The sequence below is a fragment of the Protopterus annectens genome, chromosome 2.part1, assembly GCF_019279795.1.
Source record: "Protopterus annectens isolate FY-2018-M chromosome 2.part1, PAN1.0, whole genome shotgun sequence".
NCBI lineage: Eukaryota > Metazoa > Chordata > Ceratodontiformes > Protopteridae > Protopterus > Protopterus annectens.
In genome coordinates, this window is record NC_056729.1 from 42,047,495 (window position 1) to 42,068,982 (window position 21,488).

Genomic DNA, 21,488 nt, shown 5'->3' on the forward strand with positions numbered 1-21,488 from the left:
GTATATTGATGACAGATTCCCCTTCGACTACAGTGTCTCTGTGTGGTTATAAAACTTTCTATCACGCATAACTTATCCTTCATAGTATCTCACCAATGTCCAAAGAATTTATAGCACAACTTCATTCATCTATTACTAGACCTATCATCGAACATAATGCATCCTTTGCCATGTAACTGGCTAAGAACCTAAACCATCTTGAGAGACATCAATGTTTCATCATCAAAAAGATATCAGGTTTCAGTACCATTGTTTGTGCTGATAGACTAAAAGACTAAAGGCCCTTTCCCTCGACTCAATGTCATAAAGACTACCAAAGGAGGATCTTTGCTTAGCCTTCTGCACTATGAGCATCCAAGCAATCTTTGAATTATTTCACTTAATTAGAGCCAGTGATAAACAAACACTCTTTCTAGACCTAAATCTGTACCACTAAGTCAACTAAAGTCAACAACACCAAATGGTGTGACAGGTGCCAAACCCTGTATGTATCCCATTTCTGGAACAGGCTGCCCTTACCTAACAAGCAGAGTACTGCTTTTGTGACCTTTAAACCATGTGTGGAAGACTGGATTGGTGAATGCAAATTTTCACCAGGAATATGTGAGAAAGTTTACTTTAAGGGGGCATTGTTAGTCTCCCACAGTATTGGGTGATGCAGTTGAGGTTCTTGCTGGTCTATTTTGGCTGCATACTATCTAAAAAAAAGATTACTGTGATTTGCTCACACGTGCAAAAACGGAGAACTTGATTTAGTAAAGATTTGGGTGAGACAAGACGAGGGTAAGAGGTGGTGAGGCTGTCCAACCAGGAGATGGATGATTTGTATGTGACCTTGGAAGGTAGGAATGACTGTTAAAGAAGGTAAGAGAAAAACTCTGAATTGAGAGAAGTGGCAACAGTTGAAACAACACCATGACCCCATATAAAACTGAGAAAAGAGGGGGTGATGATTTTTCAAGCAATAAGCTCCTCCAGGGTGAATGTTATTGAGGGAATAACACACACACTCAGAGGTGTTGCAAGGCCCAACACAACAGACAAAGGGAATCTATACCCCTGCAAAGGTATTATTTCCCTAAATTAACAACTACCTTCAAGGGTATTATCATGCTTAGACAATGGGTAGTTGTCAAATTGTTTCATTATCCTAACACTGATGATCAGAAACATCAATTATCCGAATGCAGCCAACCAAAATTATTGGGTAGGAAAAATCATAAAGCCTGAATGGTATACATATTTCCTTGTGCATGTTTTTTGAGCTTGTAGTCCGTTCGTGTGTGAAAAATATTCTTTATTGTCCACTAGAATCACTGAATGATTGAAAAGCATGCAGAAAAACAAGATTTTTGCAGTTTTTTATCTGGTTCAATGTATGTTTATTTTTGATTATATCAGAACAGTTAGATTATCCGAACTACCCTAGGTCCTACTTAGTTTGGATAATTGACCCCCTACTGTATTTGTGTTTTTGTATTTGTGTTTTTATTAGTGTACATATATATATATATATATATATATATATATATATATATATATATATATATATATATATATACATTTTTTTATATTTTTGATGTAAAACAGTTTCTTCGCCTAATGTTTCAAAGTCACACTAGCATATGTAATAATTGTTGGAAGAGATTTTTTATATCCAAATATAGCTTACATAAGTTATATTATTGTTTAATATCAACATACTAGCACAGTCACACATACACAGATATACATCCAGAAGCAAAGACCAACACATACACATAAACACACACACACACACACACACACACACACACACACACACACACACACACACACACACACACACACACACACACACACACACACACACACACACACACACACTGTTCCTAATTTTTCAGAGTGTCACTGATTTGCCCCCTTTATTTTCTGGTAAATCATTAAGGGGTGAGTTAGTTAATAAAGCTAGATATAGTTTCCTATTTGTAATACATGCTGATGAAAATCTATTGTAATATGAATTATTATGGAAAGAAGTTGAAAGGTATGTGTCCTCCCTCTCTCAGTTATTCTCTGTCTCTGTCTGTCTCTCTCTCTCTCTCTCTCTCACACACACACACACACACACACACACACACACACACACACACACACACACACACGCACACTCACACGCACACTAAATTGATTTTGTTTAATTTATTATTGCAGCTACTTTTCCTAACTCAGTTTTTTATTTACCTTTTCTATTATTTTGCAATTACTAAAAGCAAAGCACTGTTTAGCAAGCACAAAAATAGTGTCTATTTCTTTTTTCTGTCTGAGCTTAAGTAGCAAACTTTTTTTTGGTTAATCAGGCAATCACCTGTACATTACCACTCTACTGGAGTATATTCATTCGCCATCTGATATGAAGATATGCACCTTGCCCATTGTTTAAAATGATGTCACTGCTGCATATGGTTTAAGGAATAAAGTAAGAAAATGATAAATGTCTATGTAAAACAATATTATAATATGTAAAACAATATTATGATATGTAAAACAATATTATAATATGTAAAACAATATTATGATATGTAAAACAATATTATAATATGTAAAACAATATTATAAGGATGATTCACAGACATATTCCATGGGTTTACTGGTGATCGCCCAAGTTGCTGATAGGTGTGTATAATTTATGTAGTGAATATGCGAATGTGTAAGTGTGTGTATCTGTGTATATCTGACGATGTGTAAGTGTGTGCACGTATCTGTATCCAACAATGGACAAGCACCATGTACAATATTACTTTCTCTGCCTTGAACCCGACAAGTGCTATTATAGGCTCTAGCTGTTCTGCATCCTTGAAATGGAAAAAAAACAGGCAATCAGAGAATGACTAAATAAATCAATGAATGAATGAATCAATCAACCAATCAATCAGTCAATCAATACAAAGGAAATTGAAAGAAACCATGGTTTATCTGTAGGGAGCAGAATGTTGATGATTTGTGAGTATATATTCACATAAAGTTATTAGCTGGCATGTTCAAGATGAAGTTATATAGTCTAAAAATACCATAGGTCTTCACAGAGGTGACGTGCTCCCTCAGTAAGTGATAACATGTTGATATAAACAAAGTCGTTTCTAGGATAAAATAAAAGTATCATTTTGGTAGGTATGTAAAATGATATTTTAATTAGTAGAAAAGTAGAATTTTAGTCAGGACTAGCAAAATTTAATCAAAATGGAAAAAGGGAGTTTGTTTTTGCACAAACAGTACAATATAAAACAATAAGAGTTTTCTGTAAATAAAAAATGTAATTACTAAAAATCAGTTGCAAGGGAAAAAATCAGTAAAATACTCAATATTACAATAATCTTGAAAAATAAAAAAGAAACCTGAAGATAAAGATGACCAAATCATTGAAAAGCACCATTTAGTTAGGACAGATGTGGGAAGAGTGAAAGGAATTAAAAGTCTGAATGAATATTGACATGACAAACTCTTACCATTAATATTTATTATTTTAAGTATCTAAAATGTTTTAATCTTGTGACATGTAGTAAAAGCCATCAAGAGTACATAGATGACACTTATAACAAGTGAAATGAAATGAGGATTAGTATACACTGAGTACATGTAAAGTAATAGAAAAGCAGACTGAGAGAAAGTGTTAAATGTAGCAGACAGGAAAGAGTACATCTATCTAAATTAAAGAAACAAATATTTATGACATATAGTCACTTTTTAATAAAAATTATGCAAACTGCATTGGCTCTAGAATTAGCAGTGTGCAAACTTTATCTAAAGTACATGCTACAGTAAATTGTGACAGAGTGGGAAAGTTATTAAAGTGCATTGTGTATTTGTCTATACATCTCATAAATATTACTTTTAAACTGTGTCCATGCTTTGTGCATTCTATTGTGTAATTCCATGTTAATTCAAATTTGATTATAACACTTATGTCATTACCTGTTAGATCAGGTTACCCTCAGTTAACTTCCAGTGTTATCATGTTAACAAGAATGTTATATGCTCTCTCTCTGACTATGAATCCCTACTAATTTAGTTATACCTCATACTTCACATTTGTTCCCATGAGGGGGTGAGACTTTGGTGGCAGGTCTCAGATGCTGTTATACTGCTGTCATTATTTAGGTTCACAGGGGGTTATTTTGGATGCTGTCCTAGAGATCACTGAGGAGCCTAGCTGAAGTGTCCCCCGACCATCATCTTATTAAATGACTTGTTCTGATTCATACGGTAGACAAACAAAAGCTGAGGGACTTGGACCCTATACTATAGATAGCAACTTGTTAACAGCTCATAGCTTTAATCTTCTGCATTATCTGACAAATTAGAGTGTGTCTATTCTTCATAACTCATAGTTCTGAAGTTGTAAGCTTTTGAAGAGTTTGGAAAATTAAACTTTCCAAGATGGCTACGTTACCAGCCCATTCACTATTGCACTGTATCTCTCTCTGTCTCTTTAAATATGAGATTATACACAATAAAGTAAAATAACGTAACACACACAAGACCTTCTTCCAAGAAAAAGGAAGGTAGCATGGGTTGTTACTAAGTGTGGACCAACTGTTACACATCAAACATTAAAGTAAGTACACAGCTTTTGTACATGGTAAGGGTTCTCCACCCTCAGTAAGTCATAGGGCAACTTCCAAAGTTATTCATGACCCGTAGGAGGGCATATTCATTTTTTTATTTCTTTTCAATGAGTATATAACCATCCTGGGGATTCATTAACAAGTGTGTACAGAATTGATGTTTGAATACACATATAAGTTAAAGAAGTTTAATTCTTTACTTGCCTTATACATATGAATCAAGCCCTAATGAAGTTGTAATGACAATGTACACACAAAATTGAGGACATATTGATAAGATCCTTGCACACCTCTAAAATCATTCCAGTAATAGTAGTAATTCAGGAAACAATCACTTTTGGCTGCAACATGCATGTTGTGAATGGTACAAAGTGTAACTGTTCACACGTGCCATGTATTTATGAACTACAATCCAGAATGAACTGGAAAATAAACAGAACTGTCACTTTGAATACATATGAGTAGTAGAATACACTGCTAACCATTCTTACAGATGTTGAACTATAACAGATGCAAAATGAGGGACACAGACCTCTCAACCAATCGGGGACAAATTTCAACAAAATCAGGGACAAGTCAAGAAAAAATCAGGGACAATCAGGGACACTTTTAAAATATTAGTGCTATTAACTTGAAACATTGACAGAATCAAAGCATATGAATTAATACACATTTTCTGAAGTAAAAGAAGTCTATAACTTATTTTATCTTATTTATTGTCATTATTCATTAAGTGTAATTCACCACCTTTCCTCCAAAAGTCACTAGTTTTAGGAGGGAATAAGAGGGACAGAGCTAAAATTTGAGTCAAAATCAGGGACGTCCCTGAAAATCAGGGACAGTTGAGAGCTATAAATGTGCACATTAATCAAGGCAAAACTCATGCGTAGTCGCTCTCTTGACAACTGTGTTGTGTTTATAGGAATGGCAGCATTTGACTATGTGTAGGATGTATGATTTGATCTATGTGTGAGTTGAAGACTACAAGTGCTAGCAAAAATCTACTGAAAAAAGGAAATGGACAACAGCAGTCTCTATAGAAAACAAAGGGCAAAACCATGGTTACACAGAGGTAAAAAATGGCCTAATAAGGTAGATGCAGAGGTCCAAAAAGCTAATGAAGCTTTGAAAACAAGTTTAACATACAGTAATGATATAGGTGGTATATGTAATATAATTAGAGACAAATGGAGAATTATTTTTAACTGATGAGAATAAAACTAGAGTTGTAGGGACACAACCTAGATTTATTTTTAAAAGAAATAAAAATTTGAAAGATATTCTATGTCAATAACCTATGCATTTTACAAATCCAGGCATCAAGATGAAGGGAACTTATCCATGCCTACATTATAAAGCCTGTAAACACATTTTACAAGGAAACTTGTATACACCCCAGGACCAACAAGAAGTACTTTTTGAGCATGTATACTGACTGTAATACGCAAAAGGTTGTCTATATTGCAATTTGTCAACAGTGTACTGCATATTATGTAGGAAAAACAAATTGCAGACTTAAAGAAAGAATGTTTAAGCATCTATCAGACATAAGGTTAAGAAAAGAACATAATGCACTGTACAAGCATATAGAATTGCATAGTGAGAGCATATGAGTGCGTGTATGTGAGTTATTACTGTACACAAGTCTGTGAATATATGTGAGAGCGTATGAGTGCATGTATGTGAGTTATTACTGTACACAAGTCTGTGAATATATGTGAGAGTGTATGAGTGCGTGTATGTGAGTTATTACTGTACACAAGTCTGTGAATATATGTGAAAGCGTATGAGTGCGTGTATGTAAGTTATTGCTGTACACAAGTCTGTGAATATATGTGAGAGTGTATGAGTGCGTGTATGTGAGTTATTACTGTACACAAGTCTGTGAATATATGTGAGAGTGTATGAGTGCATGTATGTGAGTTATTACTGTACACAAGTCCGTGAATATATGTGAGTATATGAGTGCGTGTATGTGAGTTATTACTGTACACAAGTCTGTGAATATATGTGAGTGTACACAAGTCTGTGAATATATGGTAAGAGTAAGATGCGTGAATGAGTTAGTTATTACACAACACGAATATATGTGAGAGTGTATGAGTGCATGTATGTGAGTTATTACTGTACACAAGTCCGTGAATATATGTGAGTATATGAGTGCGTGTATGTGAGTTATTACTGTACACAAGTCTGTGAATATATGTGAGAGCGTATGAGTCCGTGTATGTGAGTTATTACTGTACAAAAGTCTGTGAATATATGTGAGAGCGTATGAGTGCATGTATGTGAGTTATTACTGTACACAAGTCTGTGAATATATGTAAGAGCGTATGAGTGCGTGTATGTGAGTTATTACTGTACACAAGTTTGTGAATATATGTGAGAGTGTATGAGTGCATGTATGTGAGTTATTACTGTACACAAGTCTGTGAATATATGTGAGAGAGTATGAGTGCGTGCATGTCAGTTATTACTGTACACAAGTCTGTAACTATATGTGAGTGTGTGTTAGCGCACATATGCAAGTGTGTGACTGCATGTATATGACTGTGCTCGTGTGCACGAGTATATGTGAATGGAAGCAAGTGCCTGTATGCGAATATGTGTAAGTACATGTGGGCATACTTGAGTGTGTAGAAGGTTCAGAATTAGACTCCTACAGAGAACATTATTTTTTTAAATTTTAAAGCATGCATACCTCTCAACTATACAGATTGTTGCAGAATGTACAAATTTTTGCCTCATATTTTTTGTTTATTCTCCTCATAAAATTTGTGGTTTGCTGGCAAATCATTGAGGATTGAAATCGCTAAATAATGGCATGCATTTCAGTTTCAGACTTCATTTCCTTTGGAAAATGCATGCTAACGCAAATTCTGTTTTTCCAACAACTTTTTATGTTTATAAGCACAATATTTAAAATCTGTCTCTACTTCTGGCCCTTTGTCCCAACATTATTTTAGGCTTCAACCAGATTTGTTGTGCTAAGAGGTTGAGAGGTATTCACAACTATTCAGGGAAAATAATTATTCATTTTATTGCAATATTCCTTTTTTCATTTAAAAAAAGGTTGCCAATGTAAAATTCAGCAAATACTACTCAACAAATGCATTGTTTTTTACTGCCTGTCTACTGGGAAAGTCTGACTGGGTAATACCCATTTTCAGTGGAGGCCCAGGGAAAAAAATTGCATTTCCTTACATTTCATTATACCAAGTTCCAGCCAAACAGAGAGTAGTTACATTTTTATTTACATTTATACACAAACAGTAGTTACATTTATATGTTATAAGATTTTACAGAGGTGGAAATTACTAAAAGAAACCCACTTGCAACTTAATGGATTATACAGGCAGCAGTTATGTCACCAAGGCAATGGAGGTGGGGAAAATGGTGCATACTGCTTACCAGGACCTAGCCAATGCATTTGATACAATACCCCACTCAGGTATAGTTTACAAATTTACCTAATTGGGCATCAATCCCTACATAATTTATTGGATTGCCAGCTGGCTCACAGACAGGACCCAGGAAGTCATGATTGATGAGATCACCTCCACTAAGAGACTGGTCACCAGTAGGGTACTTCAAGGCTCCATGCTGGGATCACTCCTATATGGCATCTACTTCTTGGTTGTAAAGACTAATCTCAAGGGTCTTTGGCTGACCACATTCACGGAGGATTGCAAATTGAGAGCTATCATAGACCCTCCCATGACACAAACATCTTACAACAGGGTCTAAGACTGACAAATGACTGGTACCAAAGTCATGGATTAAAACTCAATGCCAAGAAATATATTACAGTGATTTTTAAAAGTGGCCACCTAGGCTAATTACTCCATAGATAAGACACCCCTAAGAGTTGACCCAGTAGTCAGTATTCTGGGAACATATGTAGGCAGTAATCTGACCTTTGACCAACAAGCGGCCAAGTTAGTAAGAAAATCATTCCATGTCATTCAGCTTAAAAATAAGGGCATAGTATCCATGTCCAAGGAAGTTATAGTGCACTTTATTCAGCCCTTATCAGACCCATCATTGAGTATAATGCCCTCTTCGACATGTACCTGACCAGACATATGCAACAGCTGGCATGCCCACAAAGGTCCCTTACCAGAAGACTTCAGGGCATAAACACATTGTCCTATATAAAGCCCTATCTCTGTAACCAGTCTTTTTCAAGTTACTGAGAGGTGATCTTTGCCTGGTATACATGGAATCCTTGGATCCATTTGTGATTGACCTTTTGCACAGCCACAAAATGAATGGCATCAGAGCCACTAGATCCAAGGATTTATGTTTTGCTTGTGACATAAATAGGACATGTTGGTGAGTCAGATATGTGCCTCAGAGGATCCCAGTGCTCTAAAACAAGGTCTCTATCCATGTGAACCAGAGTCTATCCCTAACCCTATTTAATTGTAACCTTGACCAATGGATGAGAAATCTGAAATTCACCCTGGGTCTGGCCTCCATGTCTCTAATAGACAGAGGAAGACAGTAACACAGTAACTATGCCCAAACTAACATAGCCCTCTCTCCCACATAACCTTTAGAAACACCCTAACAAAAAAATGCCTCTTAATAAATGTTTGTATTACATAGGGACGCAATTGAGTTGAGTTGCATGACTAGATTTATAGCCTTATATACTATGAACTTATGAATATCTGGCAGATTTTCTTAGGGTTACACTATTGCTGAGCATGTGAATAATGACTGCCACACTAGTTTACTGATCTATATTAATATTACATTTTGTGTATAATGACTGCCACGCTAGTTTACTGATCTATATTAATATTACATTTTGTGTATAATGACTGCCAAGCTAGTTTACTGATCTATATTAATATTGCATTTTGTGTATAATGACTGCCACACTAGTTTACTGATTTATGTTAATATTCAATTTTGTGTATAATGACTGCCATGCTAGTTTACTGATCTATATTAATATTACATTTTGTGTATAATGACTGCCATGCTAGTTTACTGATCTATATTAATATTCAATTTTGCATATAATGACTGCCAAGCGGTGGGATGGGAGGTTGGCATAATGGTTGACTAATCTATGAATCTATGAAGCTAGTTTACTGATCTATATTAATATTAAATTTTGCGTATAATGACTGCCACGCTAGTTTACTGATCTATATTAATATTAAATTTTGCGTATAATGACTGCCAAGCTAGTTTACTGATTTATATTAATATTAAATTTTGTGTATAATGACTGCCAAGCTAGTTTACTGATCTATATTAATATTAAATTTTGTGTTTAATGACTGACAGAGTCTATATTAAAACATTGAAACCTCACTTACGCGAGTCTCTAAATGCCGACACATAAATAGCGAACCGGAAGAACACCAAACGTCCTGAAGCACAAAATTAGAAATATCGAATTGCCATAGTTGGCCAACTCCACCACCCGCTACGTACTACTTACCCAAATAAAATAAATAATCCACACTTCCCCATATCTACACTTCACCCATATATCCCATATCCTAATCAAACATGCACTACACACAAATGTATCTAGCTATAAACAAACAACACCCAAGTACGGGAAAAGTGTAATTTACGTATATATTCAGCTACACAACTATATTACTATATATGCACTTAACTTAACCCTACTTCTAACCCTAAAGTGTAGGTTGCATGCATTACTATATACTATTTATGCACTTACCTTAACCTGCACCCTAACCCTAAGGTCAGTAACTATTGCAAATTTACGTTAGGGAGCTATACCGGATAAGGGTATGGCAATTCGATATTTTCAAGACGTTCGGTGTTCTTGCAGTTTGCTATGTGTCTGCATTTAGGGATTCACGTAATTGAGGTTTTGGTGTTCTAATATAGACCCGACTGCCAAGCTAGTTTACTGATCTATATTAATATGAAATTTTGTATGACTGCCAAGCTAGTTTACTGATCTATATTAATATTAAATTTAGTGTATAATAACTGCCAAGCTAGTTTACTGATCTATATTAATATTAAATTGTGTATAACGACTGCCACACTAGTTTACTGATTTATATTAATATTAAATTTTGTGTATAATGACTGCCATGCTAGTTTACTGATCTATATTAATATTAAATTTTGTGTATAATGACTGCCATGCTAGTTTACTGATCTATATTAATATTAAATGTGTCAAATGCTTTGCTGCACTGTTTCCTGCAAAGTGAAGAAATATGGGCACTTGTGTGACTTTAGTTTTTAAAGATATGCCTGATGCAACTCATGAAAGATTACAGCCTCTATAGCCATTGTTCCCAAGAAATTAAAGATCGTTAAGAAACAAGTATGTTGTGCATTCAGCTACCATGATGAAGAAATCCCATTTGTTTTACTGGTACTCTTTTTCAATTTAATTTTAAATCATTTGTATTTTGAAATGTTGAGCAGTGGTCTAATGGCAATTTAAAGTTAAATTTTCGTTTTCTCATTTTTACATCTGTTATTGAAGTATAACTCGGTTGGCAGTTCTAGCACTTTCAGCTCTTTACTTATGTATACTGAAAATTATATAGATCCTTACCTCTCAATGTCTTAGCGCAAGAAAGCTGGACACAGCCCGACAAAATGGGGAGGGGGGTAGAGGCCCAAAAATAGGGACAGATTTTAAATATTGCTCTAAAAACTTAGAAAGTTGCTAAAGCAGCAGGTTTTGTGTTAACATACATTTTCTGAAGGATACAAAGTCTGAAACTCAAATGTATGTCATTATTTGGAGACTTCAGTCTTCAGATCATCCTAATGATTTGCCAGAAAACCACAAATTTTATGAGAAACAAACCAAAATATGGGGAAGAAATCTGGACATTCTGTGAAAATCTGGACAGTTGAGAAGTATGTATAGATCAATACAAAGCAAAGGACTGAAACTCAGGGAATTTCTGCTCTAACTTCATGTGGTTGCATCCTTAGCTTGGAACCATAAATCTTACCAAGGAAGTGGAAATGCTAACCCATTCGGCACAATACTCATTCAATTCTAGGTTTTAAACTGGATTCCTTTCTGTGCCACACCATATCACTGATAATGCTTAACAAACTCGGTTCTGCCTACTGCACCTCGGTTACATTCCAGTGTGCTTCACTCTATTAACAACTCAGTACTACCCCATTTGAGGAGTAACTTCTGAACCATTCTTTATTTCTCTTGTTTATTACCCTATCTTTCCCACTTTTTCCTCTCCTACTCAGTAACAAATTCTGTTAGTTAAGTAGTGTTTTCTAATTGTCATCATCACTTAAAGTTCATGTTTCAGTACTCTTGTTAATATACTTGCTGTAATCAATTTGTAAATATGTTGCTTACACAAATAACTGCAAATGATATAAACTATAATTTTGTTTACTATTGAACGTTTCTCCCCAGGACTCTGCTGAAAAGGATCTACTAACCCAGTTAGACCATTCCAGTTAACAAATACCAATAAATAAATATATACATGTACTCATACATACATCAACTTATATATATATATATATATATATATATATATATATATATATATATGTATGTATATATGTGTGTGTGTGTGTGTGTGTGTGTGTGTGTGCGTGTGTGTGTGTGTGTGTGTGTGTGTGTGTGTATAGGTAATATTATTCTATGTATTTATATTACTATTTATTTATTTATTTATTTAATATTTGTTAACTGGGATAGTCCGACTGTGTGATAAGCCCATTTTCAGCAGAGCCCTGGGAAGAAAAGCTCCACAGACAAATTTTACAAGCTTTGGAAAAGGACATAAACAGAAATTATGTATATCATAAGAATTCTACATCATAGGGAAACATAGTATTATATTTTTATTATATTATTATATGATTATAAATATTAGTATAATTATATGTGTGAATATATATATGACTATAATTATAATTATGATAGCAATAAGTGTATACTTCTACAATAAATCATTATACAATTATAATAATTGTATACTTATACAGATAAACATATAATAATATATTGTATTTATATTATTATATGCATTTTCTTTTATATAAATAGAATAAATATAGCAAATAATTCTTATATTTTCAAACAACTTACAATATCTCAGTAGGGACTCATGCTGCACACACACACATGTTAAGTAGCAGTTTGTTTATCCATTAGTGATCTTTCATATTTCACTTCTGTAAATTAATAAAATATTCTCATTAACTGTGAAATAGACTAGTTTAGTTCACATATGCAGACAGTATATTTACATTTGTGCCTGTGTTTTTGGTAAGTATAGCACTCTGGGGTTGGGATGAGCGCACATATCAGATTAAAGTCACTGTATGCCATGTTCTTACTTAACTGCTTATTGCTTCCTTGGATTACGTAACTACATAGTTTGAGACAAACACATTAGATTCAAGTTTTACAAACAACTGCCAGGTTTAGAAATGGATAAAATACCTTTATTGATGCATTTTTACATCTGTACATTTTTGGCATTCTTAGTTATGATTAATGACTATGATTAATATATTTTATATTTATTTTACATTTGGTCACAGGGAAAGTCTGACTGGACATCAGTCCTTTTTCAATTGAGGTCCAGGAAGAAATGCCCCTATATAACAAAAATTAATAAAGTACAGTTTCACAGGTACAGAAGCATTGCATTTTTCATTTTACAATAAAACAAGTTATGATAACAATACTTTAAAATGACAACACCTATGGTTAAGATGAGCTAAGAAAAAAAATATACAGGTAGAAGGATGAAACAGCATAAACTGTGCAACTAAATAACATCTAGTATGAAATAGTATTTTAGTAGTGTAACGTATACCCCAAGTGTCCATATTTAGAAGGATTAATTGTTGAGAGGAAGAGAGGGGTATGAAGAAGGAGACTTGCAAGATGAAGAGACATTAACTGCCTGAGAGTAAGGGAGGGGTGGTTACCCTGAGCGAGCAACAGGAAGATGGAGGTGACTACCCATCACTGTAATATACCAGTATGTATCAAGAGTAAGGGAGGGGTGGTTACCCTGAGCGAGCAACAGGAAGATGGAGGTGACTAGCCCATCACTGTAATATACCAGTATGTATCAAGAGTAAGGGAGGGGTGGTTACCCTGAGCGAGCAACAGGAAGATGGAGGTGACTACCCATCACTGTAATATACCAGTATGTATCAAGAGTAAGGGAGGGGTGGTTACCCTGAGCGAGCAACAGGAAGATGGAGGTGACTACCCATCACTGTAATATACCAGTATGTATCAAGAGTAAGGGAGGGGTGGTTACCCTGAGTGAGCAACAGGAAGATGGAGGTGACTACCCATCACTGTAATATACCAGTATGTATCAAGAGTAAGGGAGGGGTGGTTACCCTGAGCGAGCAACAGGAAGATGGAGGTGACTACCCATCACTGTAATATACCAGTATGTATCAAGAGTAAGGGAGGGGTGGTTACCCTGAGCGAGCAACAGGAAGATGGAGGTGACTACCCATCACTGTAATATACCAGTATGTATCGAGAGTAAGGGAGGGGTGGTTACCCTGAGTGAGCAACAGGAAGATGGAGGTGACTAGCCCATCACTGTAATATACCAGTATGTATCAAGAGTAAGGGAGGGGTGGTTACCCTGAGCGAGCAACAGGAAGATGGAGGTGACTACCCATCACTGTAATATACCAGTATGTATCAAGAGTAAGGGAGGGGTGGTTACCCTGAGCGAGCAACAGGAAGATGGAGGTGACTAGCCCATCACTGTAATATACTAGATGGAGGTGACTAGCCCATCACTGTAATATATCAGTATGTATCAAGAGTAAGGGAGGGGTGGTTACCCTGAGTGAGCAACAGGAAGATGGAGGTGACTAGCCCATCACTGTAATATACCAGTATGTATCAAGAGTAAGGGAGGGGTGGTTACCCTGAGTGAGCAACAGGAAGATGGAGGTGACTACCCATCACTGTAATATATCAGTATGTATCAAGAGTAAGGGAGGGGTGGTTACCCTGAGTGAGCAACAGGAAGATGGAGGTGACTAGCCCATCACTGTAATATATCAGTATGTATCAAGAGTAAGGGAGGGGTGGTTACTCCCTGGGGTGAAACCCCCAAAGGTGCAGGGTTCTGATCTATATTAATTGTTTAAATCTTAGCTAGTAAAATTTTAAAATTTTGCCACGCTTAGTTTACTGATCTATATTAATATTAAATTTTAGTATAATGACTGCCAAGCTAGTTTACTGATTTATATTAATATTAAATTTTGTGTATAACGACTGCCAAGCTAGTTTACTGATCTATATTAATATTAAATTTTGTGTTTAATGACTGACAGAGTCTATATTAAAACATTGAAACCTCACTTACATGAGTCCCTAAATGCCGACACATAAATAGCGAACCGTAAGAACACCAAACGTCCTGAAGCACAAAATTAGAAATATCGAATTGCCATAGTTGGCCAACTCCAGCACCTGCTACGTACTACCTACCCAAACAAAATAAATAATCCACACTTCCCCATATCTACACTTCACCCATATATCCCATATCCTAATCAAACATGCACTACACACAAAGTTATCTAGCTATAAACAAACAACACCCAAGTACGGGAAAAGTATAATTTATGTATACATTCAGCTACACAACTATATTACTATATATGCACTTAACTTAACCGTACTTCTAACCCTAAAGTGTAGGCTGCATGTATTACTATATACTATGTATGCACTTACCTTAACCCGCACCCTAACCCTAAGGTCAGTAACTATTGCAAATTTACGTTAGGGAGCTATACCGGATAAGGGTATGGCAATTCGATATTTTCAAGACGTTCGGTGTTCTTGCAGTTTGCTATGTGTCTGCATTTAGGGATTCACGTAATTGAGGTTTTGGTGTTCTAATATAGACCCGACTGCCAAGCTAGTTTACTGATCTATATTAATATGAAATTTTGTATGACTGCCAAGCTAGTTTACTGATCTATATTAATATTAAATTTAGTGTATAATAACTGCCAAGCTAGTTTACTGATCTATATTAATATTAAATTGTGTATAACGACTGCCACACTAGTTTACTGATCTATATTAATATTAAATTTTGTGTATAATGACTGCCATGCTAGTTTACTGATCTATATTAATATTAAATGTTGTGTATAATGACTGCCATGCTAGTTTACTGATCTATGTTAATATTAAATGTTGTGTATAATGACTGCCATGCTAGTTTACTGATCTATATTAATATTAAATGTGTCAAATGTTTTGCTGCACTGTCTCCTGCAAAGTGAAGAAATATGGACACTTGTGTGACTTTAGTTTTTAAAGATATGCCTGATGCAACTCATGAAAGATTACAGCCTCTATAGCCATTGTTCCCAAGAAATTAAAGATCGTAAAGAAACAAGTATGTTTGTGCATTCAGCTACCATGATGAAGAAATCCCATTTGTTTTACGGGTACTCTTTTTCAATTTAATTTTAAATAATTTGTATTTTGAAATGTTGAGCAGTGGTCTAATGGCAATTTAAAGTTAAATTTTCGTTTTCTCATTTTTCCATCTGTTATTGAAGTATAACTCGGTTGGCAGTTCTAGCACTTTCAGCTCTTTACTTATGTATACTGAAAATTATATAGATCCTTACCTCTCAATGTCTTAGTGCAAGAAAGCTGGACACAGCCTGACAAAATGGGGAGGGGGGCAGAGGCCCAAAAATAGGGACAGATTTTAAATATTGCTCTTAAAACTTAGAAAGTTGCTAAAGCAGCAGGTTTTGTGTTAACATACATTTTCTGAAGGATACAAAGTCTGAAACTCAAATGTATGTCATTATTTGGTGACTTCAGTCTTCAGATCATCCTAATGATTTTCCAGAAAACCACAAATTTTATGAGAAACAAACCAAAAATATGAGGCAAAAATCTGGACATTCTGTGAAAATCTGGACAGTTGAGAAGTATGTATAAGGACTGAAACTCAGGGAATTTCTGCTCTAACTTCATGTGGTTGCATCCTTAGCTTGGAACCATAAATCTTACCAAGGAAGTGGAAATGCTAACCCATTCGGCACAATACTCATTAAATTCTAGGTTTTAAACTGGATTCCTTTCTGTGCCACACCATATCACTGATAATGCTTAACAAACTCGGTTCTGCCTACTGCACCTCGGTTACATTCCAGTGTGCTTCACTCTATTAACAACTCAGTACTACCCCATTTGAGGAGTAACTTCTGAACCATTCTTTATTTCTCTTGTTTTTTACCCAATCTTTCCCACTTTTTCCTCTCCTACTCAGTAACAAATTCTGTTAGTTAAGTAGTGTTTTCTAATTGTCATCATCACTTAAAGTTCATGTTTCAGTACTCTTGTTAATATACTTGCTGTAATCAATTTGTAAATATGTTGCTTACTCAAATAACTGCAAATGATATAAACTATAATTTTGTTTACTATTGAACGTTTCTCCCCAGGACTCTGCTGAAAAGGATCTACTAACCCAGTTAGACCATTCCAGTTAACAAATACCAATAAATAAATATATACATGTACTCATACATACATACTTATATATATATATATATATATATATATATATATATATATATATATATGTATGTATATGTGTGTGTGTGTGTGTGTGTGTGTGTGTGTGTGTGTGTGTGTGTGTGTGTGTGTGTGTGTGTAGGTAATATTATTCTATGTATTTATATTACTATTTATTTATTTCTTTAATATTTGTTAACTGGGATAGTCCAACTGTGTGATAAGCCCATTTTCAGCAGAGCCCTGGGAAGAAAAGCTCCACAGACAAATTTTACAAGCTTTGGAAAAGGACATAAACAGAAATTATGTATATCATAAGAATTCTACATCATAGGGAAACATAGTATTATATTTTTATTATATTATTATATGATTATAAATATTAGTATAATTATATGTGTGAATATATATATGACTATAATTATAATTATGATAGCAATAAGTGTATACTTCTATAATAAATCATTATACAATTATAATAATTGTATACTTATACAGATAAACATATAATAATATATTGTATTTATATTATTATATGCATTTTCTTTTATATAAATAGAATAAATATAGCAAATAATTCTTATATTTTCAAACAACTTACAATATCTCAGTAGGGACTCATGCTGCACACACACATGTTAAGTAGCAGTTTGTTTATCCATTAATGATCTTTCATATTTCACTTCTGTAAATTAATAAAATATTCTCATTAACTGTGAAATAGACTAGTTTAGTTCACATATGCAGACAGTATATTTACATTTGTGCCTGTGTTTTTGGTAAGTATAGCACTCTGGGGTTGGGATGAGCGCACATATCAGATTAAAGTCACTGTATGCCATGTTCTTACTTAACTGCTTATTGCTTCCTTGGATTACGTAACTACATAGTTTGAGACAAACACATTAGATTCAAGTTTTACAAACAACTGCCAGGTTTAGAAATGGATAAAATACCTTTATTGATGCATTTTTACATCTGTACATTTTTGGCATTCTTAGTTATGATTAATGACTATGATTAATATATTTTATATTTATTTTACATTTGGTCACAGGGAAAGTCTGACTGGACATCACTCCTTTTTCAATTGAGGCCCAGGAAGAAATGACCCTATATAACAAAAATTAATAAAGTACAGTTTCACAGGTACAGAAGCATTACAATTTACATTTTACAATAAAACAAGTTATGATAACAATACTTTAAAATGACAACACCTATGGTTAAGATGAGCTAAGAAAAAAAATATACAGGTAGAAGGATGAAACAGCATAAACTGTGCAACTAAATAACATCTAGTATGAAATAGTATTTTAGTAGTATAACGTATACCCCAAGTGTCCATATTTAGAAGGATTAATTGTTGAGAGGAAGAGAGGGGTATGAAGAAGGAGACTTGCAAGACGAAGAGAGATTAACTGCCTGAGAGTAAGGGAGGGGTGGTTACCCTGAGTGAGCAACAGGAAGATGGAGGTGACTACCCATCACTGTAATATATCAGTATGTATCAAGAGTAAGGGAGGTGGTTACCCTGAGCGAGCAACAGGAAGATGGAGGTGACTAGCCCATCACTGTAATATATCAGTATGTATCAAGAGTAAGGGAGGGGTGGTTACCCTGAGTGAGCAACAGGAAGATGGAGGTGACTACCCATCACTGTAATATACCAGTATGTATCAAGAGTAAGGGAGGGTGGTTACCCTGAGCGAGCAACAGGAAGATGGAGGTGACTACCCATCACTGTAATATACCAGTATGTATCAAGAGTAAGGGAGGGGTGGTTACCCTGAGCGAGCAACAGGAAGATGGAGGTGACTACCCATCACTGTAATATACCAGTATGTATCAAGAGTAAGGGAGGGGTGGTTACCCTGAGCGAGCAACAGGAAGATGGAGGTGACTAGCCCATCACTGTAATATATCAGTATGTATCAAGAGTAAGGGAGGGGTGGTTACCCTGAGTGAGCAACAGGAAGATGGAGGTGACTACCCATCACTGTAATATACCAGTATGTATCAAGAGTAAGGGAGGGGTGGTTACCCTGAGTGAGCAACAGGAAGATGGAGGTGACTAGCCCATCACTGTAATATACCAGTATGTATCAAGAGTAAGGGAGGGGTGGTTACCCTGAGCGAGCAACAGGAAGATGGAGGTGACTAGCCCATCACTGTAATATACCAGTATGTATCAAGAGTAAGGGAGGGGTGGTTACCCTGAGTGAGCAACAGGAAGATGGAGGTGACTAGCCCATCACTGTAATATACTAGTATGTATCACAGTAATCTTGTGAAAAGATTTATCTGGACTTAAGAAAAAGTTAAAAGAACATATAACAAAATAATACAAATGTATGTATGAAATTTAAAATACTGGTTAACTCACTGATTCAGCTACTGTAATTATGAATTAGGCTGTTTCAGCTATTGATGGACATGTAGTCCTTCTGCCAACTTAAGATACATCTGTTGTAACCAAAATATATATAATGTATCTATTGTATATGCCAAGACTGATTGTACTTTGAACTCGACTTACCATTTAGTATGACTCGTAAATTTTTGTACATCTTCTGTATGTGTACAAATGTTAAATATTATTGCAACTGTCAGATTAAGCTTTATTTGCCTGGGAATTGTTGAAAAGGATCTTGTACCATCCCATTCAACCATTTAACTAACACAATAAGTAAATAAAAAAGGACATAGCTCAGAAATTAGAGAAATAAAGGAAAATGTTTTAATGGACAATCACTGCATTCCATAGCCTTATGTTTCATATAAAGGCACATGTAAATTATAAATCATAGACAGGGAGAGCTCACAGTTAAAAATGGTAATTGATTAAGCTGAGAATTTTCAGTTTTTGTTCAAGGTCTTAGACTTCATTTTAAGACGTGTCTTGTCATCCATTTATTTCATGGTTAGCTGAGAGCATACAGTTTTACAAACTTTACATATTCACCATTTACCTAGAAATATACAACATGTTTTCAACTTAGCTAGATGTTTTGAAACATTCTGAATTATCTGAAGCAAAATAGTTAGCTTACCTGCTTGTGGGACATACTATGAAATAAGCTTTGTCCTTGTGCAAGTGAAAACTTTAAAATTAAGAAAACATTTAGTATAAAACAGATTAATACTCCTCACCGATCCCAGTTTCAAAGCTGCACATTTTTAAAATATGCATATTCTAAACATAGAATAAAATAATATTGCTTCTGTCTAACTCACACCATGATAAAAGTCATATCTGTTTCTTGCCCACAGGTTCTAATCTCACAGTCACACCCCATGAGTCATATTTGTTTTCCAATAATGATTTTGCTAAGTTATATTTTCATATAGCATAAGAACTTGGCAAACGAAAGGTCTGAAATTATATTTTAATTTTAAAGACATTCCCGATAAGGAGCCACAGTATCCCATATTGTGAGTTTTTCACATATTTCATTTATAAAAGATTCCAAGCTATACCTCCAGCTGACTGAACATATTTTAGACTTCCAAGCTCAGTATTATTAAGGAAAGAGCATATTTGAATATTTTTTACTCACGGTTGTGACTTAGCATTTTCTACCACTTGCAGCAGCAAACAAGAAATCAGCACTTCATACCACATTGCTGCAGATACGACCTGTGCACCTGTGTGCACCTGAAAGCAGAAGGGAATGGCTGAGCTACTCAGACTCTGAGCAGTGCGTTCCTGTGTGGCATCCTGTTTTATGGGAAGGATACAAGGAGTGCCTATTTCTTAGTTGGTACGCCCACCTTCCTTATAGGTGAAAAGGAACGTAGCAAACATTTGAAGAGGCAACAAAGAATTTAGTGTAAAAGTGAGAGTGAAAGTGGCAGAGACATCAAGAAGGACAGATGAAAGCTAGAAAGTGCAAAAGAAAAACTTTGTATTTTACCTCTGTATTGCACAGGAACACCAAAAAGTGAATAAAAAAGTAAAGAGTTTATTCTAGCATAAATTAATATAAAATTATATGATTGCAACCTCAATAACAGTGAAGATTCATTTGGCAAAGAAAATAAAGACAAAAAGGACAACAGAAGTCAGAAATGCCTACAGTTACAGTACCATACCTAAAACCAGAATTTCTAGTTATCTAACGAATAATTCAAAAAATGTAGAGAACCCACACTATCAACATTTCTCATAAGAAAGCCACGGTGTAACATACCCCTCTGCACAATATTAAGATTCTCATCTTTTTCCATGCCCTGAGGATTCAGACACCTGGCCAACCACATGATACAGATATTAAGGCACAATGCATTTTAACCAGCCACATATGTTTTCTGTCTGTAAACAG

At 35.0% G+C, this 21,488-nt stretch overlaps 1 protein-coding gene across 1 annotated transcript in view; it reads right to left on the minus strand.

Annotated features, from left to right (window-relative positions):
* The window catches only part of LOC122794819 (alpha-2-macroglobulin-like protein 1), a 989,874-nt gene extending 969,032 nt beyond the window's left edge, over positions 1-20,842 (minus strand). Inside the window, exon 1 of the mRNA XM_044063423.1 lies at positions 20,724-20,842. Coding sequence (XP_043919358.1) covers positions 20,724-20,788 — 65 coding nt within the window. The 5' untranslated portion in view covers positions 20,789-20,842. The remainder of the gene's footprint in view (positions 1-20,723) is intronic.
* Between the last annotated feature and the right edge of the window lie 646 nt (positions 20,843-21,488).